Below are 8,037 nucleotides of genomic sequence, written 5' to 3' on the forward strand. Positions count from 1 at the left end.
GATTTTCCCTCTTTATTTAGGATTTTTTGGGGATTTTTGGCCACCCTGGGCAGGATTTCCCTCCTTTATTTGGGATTTTCCCATTTTTAGGGGGATTTTTCTCCTTTTTTGGGGATTTCCCCCTTTATTTGGGATTTCCCCCTTTATTTGGGTTTTTTTCTCATTTTTTGGTGATTTCCCCCTTTCTTTTAGGGATTTTCACTCTTTATTTAGGATTTTCCCCTTTTTTTGGGATTTCCCCCTTTATTTGGGATTTTTTCTCATTTTTTGGGATTTCCCCCTTTCTTCTGGGATTTCCTCCTCTTTTTAGGGGTTTCCCCCCTTTTTTTGGGGGGATTTTCACTCTTTATTTAGGATTTTCCCCTTTTTGGGGGATTTCCCCTTTTTTGGGGATTTTCCCCTCTTCCTTTTGGCATTTCCCCCTTTTATTTGGGATTTCCCCCTTTTATTTGGGATTTTTTCTCATTTTTTGGGGATTTCCCCGTTTCTTTTGGGATTTCCCCCTTTCATTTGGGATTTTTCTCCCTTTTCTACGATTTCCCCCTTTTATTTAATATCCCCCCTTTCATTTCGGATTTCCCCCTTTTTTGGGATTTCCCATTTTTAGGATTTTCCCTTTTCAGGAGCTTTTGGACTCTCTGGGATCTTTTCCCCCTTTTTGGGATCGTTCCCCCCTGTTTGGGACACTGGCACTACTTTGGGGTCAATCCCCCCATTTTTGGGGTTTTCTCCCCTTTTTTGGGGTCAATTCCCCTTTTTTTGGGGTCTTTTCCCCCCTTTTGGGGTTTTCCCCCTTTTCTGGGACTCTGGCACTACTTTGGGGTCAATCCCCCAATTTTTGGGGTAAATCTCCCAATTTTTGGGGTAAATCCCCCAATTTTGGGGTCTTTCCCCCCCTTTTGGGTCTCTCTCCCATTTTTGGGGTCTCTCTGCCATTTTTGGGGTTTTTGCCCCACTTTGGGGTCCCCTCCCCCAATAAAGCTTTGGGCACCTGAGGCGGCTCCGGCTCCGTCCCAGTTCGGCACTGGGAGCACTGGGAGGGTTTGGGATTTGGGGGATTTGGGGGGATTTTGGGGATTTTTGGGGTCAATTTGGGGTCTTTGGGATGGGGGGGACGACAAACCCCAAAATCGTATTTTTTGGGTGGGAAAACCCCAAATGTTTGGGGTCTCTGGGGCCAATTTGGGTTCGTTTTGTGGGGTTTGGGGTCATTTCGTGGGTTTTGGGGTCTTTTGGGGTTTGGGTTCATTTTAAAGGGTTTGGGTTCATTTTTGAGGTTTTGGGTTCATTTCTTTGGGTTTTGGGTTCATTTCTTTGGCTTTTGGTGTCATTTTGAAGGGTTTTGGTTCCTTTTGTGGGGTTTTGGTTCCTTTTGTGGGGTTTTGGGTCATTTTTGGGGGTTTTGGGTTTATTTTATGGGGTTTGGGTTCATTTTGTGGGTTTGGGTTCATTTTGAAGGATTTTGGTTCATTTTTGAGATTTTGGTTCATTTTTGAGATTTTGGTTCATTTTGTGGGACTTGGTTTCATTTTATGGGGCTTGGGTTCAGTTTTTGGGGTTTTGGGTTTTTTTGTGGGGTTTTGGGGTTTTTGGGGAGTTGGGTTAATTTTCAAGGGTTTTGGGTTCATTTTGAAGGATTTTGGGTTCATTTTATGGGGTTTGGGTTCATTTTGTGGGGTTTTAGTTTCATTTTTTGGGGGTTTTGGCCTCAGTTGTGGGGTTTGGGTTCATTTTAAAGGATTCTGGGTAATTTTTGTAGGTTTTGGTTCATTTTGGGGGCACAAACCCCAAAATTTGACTTTTTCAGTGGGGAAACCCCAAAATTTGGGATTTTCCAAATCTCCTGGACTGAATTTTGGGGTCTCTGGGGCGATTTTGGGTTCAGTTTGTGGGGTTTGGGTTCATTTTTTGGGGTTTTGAGTCCTTTTGGGGGTTTTGGGTTCATTTTTAGGATTTGGGTTCATTTTGAGGGGGGAAACCCCAAAATTTGACTTTTTGAGTGAGAAAACCCCAAAATTGGCAATTTTTGCTTCATTTTGTGGGGTTTGGGTTCATTCTGTGGAGTTTTTTGGGGTTGGGTTCATTTTCTGGGGTTTGGGGTTCGATTTGAAGGGGTTTGGGTCATTTTTGGAGTTTGGGTTCATTTTATGGGGTTTTGGATGAATTTTGTGGGGTTTGGTTCATTTTTTGTGGATTTTGGGGCTTTTTAGGGGGTTGGGTTCATGTTGTGGGGTTTGGGTTCATTTTTTGGGGTTTTGGGTCATTTTGAAGGATTTTCAGTTCATTTTTTGGGGTTTGGGTTTAATTGTGGGGTTTTGATTCCTTTTGTGGGGTTTTGGCTTCATTTTTGGGATTTGGGTTCATTTTGGGGGCACAAACCCCAAAATTTGACTTTTTGGGTGCAAAACCCCAAAATTTGGGGTTTTCTGAATCTCCTGGGCTGAATTTTGGGGTCTCTGGGGCGATTTGGGGTTCATTTTATGGGGTTTGGGTTCAGTTGTGGGGTTTTGATTCATCTTGAAGGTTTTGCGTTCATTTTGTAGGGTCTGCGTTCACTTTTTGGGATTTTGGGAAATTTTGAAGGATTTTGGTTCATTTTGTGGGGTTTGGGTTCATTGTTGGGGATTTTGGTTTCATTTTTGGGGATTTTCGTTCCTTTTGTGGGGTTTGGGTTCAATTTATGGGGTTTTGGTTTCATTTTTTGGGGTTTGGGTTCAGTTTGTGGGGTTTGGGTTCATTTTTTGGGATTTTGGTTCATTTGGGGGGGGACAAACCCCAAAATTCGACTTATTGAGTGAGAAAACCCCCAAATTGGCAATTTTAGGTTCATTTTGTGGGGTTTGGGTTCATTTTGAAGGATTTTGGTTCATTTTGTGGGGTTTGGGTTCATTTTTTTGGGTTTTTGGGATATTTTAGGGTCTCTCATTGATTTTTGGGATCTTTTGCTCATTGTTGGCCATTCCTTAATAAAATAAAAAATATTTTCTCAACCTCACCCTGGGAAAAGCAGAAATTCCTCAATTTCCCCCCAGAATCGCTGATTTCTGGCAGCATTTGGGTTTTTTTCAGTTTCAAATTTAAAAAAAACAACCCTGAAAAGCGAAGTGAAAAATCCCCAAAAAGCGGAAAAATCCTCCCCCCAAAAAATCTCACTTCCCTTTTTTGGGGCTTTTTTGGGTTTTGGGATTTTTTTTTGGTTTTTTTTTGCATTTTTGACGTTTTTCCTGGGAGGTTTTTGGGGCTGAAATCACAGAAAAAGCTCCAAAATCGGCTGAAAACCCAAAAAATAAAAGAGATTTTCTTGGGACGGGAGCACAGGTGAGGGGGGACCCCAAAATTCGGGGTTTGGGGACCCAAAATGGGAATTTGGGGAGGAAAACCCCAAAATGTGGAGCTGGGAATGCCCCAAAATTCAGATTTTTGGGGTAAAAAATCCCGAAATTGGAGCTGGGAATTGGGGGAGCCCCAAAATTCGGAATTTTGGGTTTTGGGGAACCTCGAAATTTGGAGCCAGGGAGCCCCAAAAATGGGAATTTGGGAGGGGAAACCCCAAAATTTGAAGGGAGGGAAGAAAAAAAAATGGGGATTTTGGGCAAAAGGGACCCCAAATGTGGATTTTGGGGAGGAAAACCCCAAAAATTGAAGGGGGGACCCAAAAATGGGAATTTAGGGAGGGGAGACCCCGAAATTGGAGCTGGGGAATCCCAAAATTGGGAATTTAGGGAGGGGGAAACCCCAAAATTTGGAGCTGGGAACGCCCCAAAGATTCAGATTTTTGGGTGGGAACCCCGAAATTGGAGCTGGGAATTGGGGGAGCCCCAAAATTCGGGGTTTTGGGTTTGGGGAACCCCAAGATTTGGGGGTTTGGAGGGGGAAATCCCCAAATCGGGATCCAGGGAGCCCCAGGAATGGGAATTTGGCTTCGGGGGATTTCTGAGGAAAGTTCCGGATTTTTCCGCAGCCCCGTAGCGATGGCGCCGCCCCAGGTACGGCCGGGGGGGATTCGGGCACTGGGGGCAAGAAAAGGGAATTTGGGTTTTTCTTTGTGCCCAGAAATCCCAATTTTTAAATTTTTTAATTTTTAAAAATTTTTAAAATTTTAATTTTGTTAAAATTTCGAACATCTTAATTTTTTCATTTGTAATTGTAAATGTTTAAATTAATTAATTTTTAAAACGAATTGTTTCATTTTTTGTTTCTTATTTTTATTTTGAAGTAATTGAATGTTGAATTTTTAAATTTGAATTTAATTTCAATTTTTAATTTTTCCGGATTTTTAATTTTTAATTTTTTAAGTTTGGACTTTTCTGATTTTTTCTTTAATTTTTAGGTTTTAAATTTTTAATGCTTTGATTTTAAATTTTTAAAAATTTTCGAATAATGTTTAATTTTACATTTTTTACTTTTTAAATTTTCTATATTTAATTTTTAGTTTTTCATTCTTTAATTTTTAACTTTGTAATTTTAAAAATATTTTTAATTTTTAACTTTTAATTTTTTAATATTTTAGTTTTTAATATTTCTATTTTCTATTAATTTTAAGCTTTATTAATTTAAATTTTCTATATTTCAGTTTTTAAATTCTAATTATTAATTCCCTAATTTTTGATTTTAATTTTAATTTTTAATTTTAATTTTTAGTCAATATTTTTTTAGATTTTTATTTTAAATGCTGAATTTAAAATTAATTTATAAATTTAAAATTCATTTTAACTTTAATTTATAAATTCTTAATTTTAATTTTAAAATTGTTTTTATTTTGATTTTTAATTTTTAACATTTCCTAAGATTTTGAATATATTCATTTTTAACTTTAAATTTTTTAAAATTTTAATCGAATTTTTTTATTTTAAATTTTTTATTGTGTAATTTTGAATTTTTAATTAGAATTTTAATTTTTTTTTTTTTTTTAACTAAGGGGAGGAACGGGATGAAAATCCCAAATCCGGACCTGGGGGGGCTTTGGGCAGATTTGGGTTTCAGCCCCAAAAGGAGAATTTGGGGTCAATTTTGGGTCAGTTGGGGTTTTCGGCCCCAAAAGTGAATTCGGGGTCGGGTTTGGGGTGGGGGCAGTGACGGCCCCGGGTCCCCCCCCAGCTCCCGGCGCTGCTGCTGCTGCTGCTCGGCGCGGGAATTCCGGGAATTCCGGCAAATTTGGGAATTCCGGGAGTTTCGGGAACTTCGGGGATTTCGGGGATTTTGGGGATTCCGGCGGCGCCGGCCCCGGGAAGGAACCGCGGGGAACTCCCAGGTGAGTGCTGGGCTGGAGCCCGGACCAGTACGGACCAGTATGGCCCAGTACGGACCAGTATGGCCCAGTCCATCCCAGTATGGCCCAGTATGGACCAGTATGGCCCAGTATGGACCAGTATGGACCAGTATGGACCAGTATGGACCAGTATGGACCAGTATGGACCAGTATGGCCCAGTATGGCCCAGTATGGACAAGTATGCCAGTATGGCCCAGTATGGCCCAGTATGGACCAGTATGGCCCAGTATGGACCAGTATGGACCAGTATGGCCCAGTACGGACCAGTATGGCCCAGTCCATCCCAGTATGGCCCAGTCCATCCCAGTATGGCCCAGTATGGACCAGTATGGCCCAGTAGGGACCAGTATGGACCAGTATGGACCAGTATGGACCAGTATGGCCCAGTACGGACCAGTATGGACCAGTATGGCCCAGTATGGCCCAGTCCATCCCAGTATGGCCCAGTATGGACCAGTATGGCCCAGTATGGCCCAGTCCATCCCAGTATGGCCCCAGTCCATCTCAGAATATCCCCGTTCATCCCAGTCCCTCCCAGTCCATCCCAGTCCCATCGCTGCCCTCGCTCCGTGGCCGCCTCCCCGTGGCTCGGGTCCAGCCAGAACCGTTCCCAGTCCCTCCCAGTCCATCCCAGTCCATCCCACTCCATCCCAGTCCATCCCATCCATCTCAATCCCCTGCCACTCCCTCCCACTCCCTCCCAGTCCCTTCCAGTTCCTTTCAATCCCCTTCCAGTCCATCCCAGTCTGTCCCAGTCCATCTCATTCCATCCCAATCCCCTCCCACTCCATCCCAGTCCATCCCAATCCCCCCCAGTCCATCCCAGTCCATCCCAGTCCCTCCCGCTCCATCCCACTCCATCCCAGTCCCTCCCAGTCCCTCCCGCTCCATCCCAGTCCATCCCAGTCCCCCCCAGTCCATCCCAGTCTGTCCCAGTCCATCATTCCATCTCAATCCCCTCCCGCTCCATCCCAGTCCCTCCCAGTCCATCCCAGTCCATCCCAGTCCCTCCCACTCCATCCCAGTCCATCCCAGTCCCGCTCCCTTCCAGCTCCCTCCCATCGCCGCCCTCGCTCCGTGGCCGCCTCCCCGTGGCTCCGCTGGGTCCCGTTCCGCGGCTCCGTCCCTCCCGACGCCGTTTCCAGCCTCAACCTCCGCTCGGGCCGCCCCGAGTTCGTGTGTTCCACGCGGGCCCGCGGCTGCAACCTCGGCTCCTTCGACCCCGCCCGCGGCCCCTTCTGCTCCTACCCCTGGCACGAGCGGGAGCTGCGCAGCTCCGACTTCCAGCTGCTCCTAAATCCCGGCGGCTTCGAGGCGCTGGACTGGGCGGCCGCGTCCTTCGGCGGGACGCCGCCGGGAGCCGTCGAGGGCTGTCCGCTGATCGACCTGTTCGTGGGCCGCAGCCCCGAGGGGCTGGGCAAGGTCTCCAAGGAGCAGCAGGCGCTGTTCGTGGCCGCGGAGGGCGAGGAGCTTTGGTACAAGTGGTACCAAGTGCTCGTGGTGCGCCAAGACCCCGTCGATGTCTCCATCGCCGACGTTTCCTACAACGGCACCGCGGCGCTGGAGAGCTCCGAGGATGAGGAGCTGGCCGAGGCGCCGGCCAGGAACGAAGGCTGCGAGGCGGCCTCCAGCTGGGTCACCTTGCAGGAGGCCACCGAGGCGGAGCAGGGCTGGAGCGCCGAGCTGCCGGCGCTGGCGGCCGTTCGCGGCGTTCTCCGCGCATCCCCGCTGCTGCTGGCCGAGCCGCACGGGTGGGCTTTGGGCAACGCCACCACCGTGCCGTGGGTCGGCGGCGCCACCGTCACCGAGTTCGTGTCGCGGGCTCACCGCGTCCGGCAGGAGATCCCGGCGCGCTCCGAGTGCTCCGTGGTTCTCCGCGGGCTCCGGCGCCGCCTCCGGGTCCCGTTCGAGGCGCGGCTGACGCGGGAGTTCCGCTCGGGCCGCCCGCACCGCGTGCGCATCGCGGGCACGGCCTGGAGCGAAGGGGTCACCGGGGTCCGCGCCGGGCTCGGGACGTGCCGCCGCATCGCCGAGCTGCCGCCCTGCCCCGGCTGGGGCTGAACCCCTGCAATCCTGCTTTGCACCCCAAAAAAACCCCCACATCCGTGGGATTGCTCGGCTTCAGCGCGGGGATTTCGGGTTTTGCGGTATAAAGGTGACCCCAAAATGCAAGAAATGGATTTTCTGGTGAAGTTTCATTTTTTCTCCCCAAAAATCCAACAACAGCAGCAGGAAATTGGGGTGAATCCCTGGAATTCTGGTTTGCACCCCAAAAAACCCCAAATCCATGGGAACGCTCAGCTTCGATGTGGGGTTTTGGGGTTTTGGGGTTTTGTGGTATAAAGGTGACCCCAAAATGCAGCAAATGGGGGTTCTGGTGAAGTTTCATTTTTTCACCCCAAAAATCCAACAAGAAACCGGGGGTGAACCCCTGGAATTCTGATTTTATCCCAAAAAACCCCAAATCCATGGGATTGCTCAGCTTCAGCGCGGGGTTTTCGGGTTTTGCGGTATAAAGGTGACCCCAAAATGCAAGAAATGGATTTTCTGGTGAAGTTTCCTTTTTTCTCCCCAAAAATCCAACAGCAACAGCAGGAAAGCCAGGAAACCCTCAGGGTTTTGGGGTTTTTACTGAAATCCAGGGAAACCTTTGGGATTTGGGGGTTTTATTTTCTGAAACCCAGGAAATCCCTCAGGTTTTGGGGATGAAACCCAGGAAAATCCTCGAGACTTGAGGAATTATTTTATCCTGGAACCCAAGGAAAAC

At 47.2% G+C, this 8,037-nt stretch overlaps 1 protein-coding gene across 1 annotated transcript; it reads left to right on the forward strand.

The window, feature by feature from the left end:
• The first annotated feature begins 3,964 nt into the window (after positions 1-3,964).
• Positions 3,965-7,437, forward strand: LOC115916511 (natterin-3-like). The gene is made up of 3 exons (XM_030970244.1): positions 3,965-3,986; positions 5,098-5,251; positions 6,322-7,437. Exons 1-3 carry the CDS (start codon positions 3,972-3,974, stop codon positions 7,329-7,331), a joined length of 1,179 nt encoding a protein of 392 aa, XP_030826104.1. The 5' UTR covers positions 3,965-3,971; the 3' UTR covers positions 7,332-7,437.
• Positions 7,438-8,037: the final 600 nt, after the last annotated feature.

The sequence above is a fragment of the Camarhynchus parvulus genome, unplaced genomic scaffold (genome assembly GCF_901933205.1).
Source record: "Camarhynchus parvulus unplaced genomic scaffold, STF_HiC, whole genome shotgun sequence".
NCBI lineage: Eukaryota > Metazoa > Chordata > Aves > Passeriformes > Thraupidae > Camarhynchus > Camarhynchus parvulus.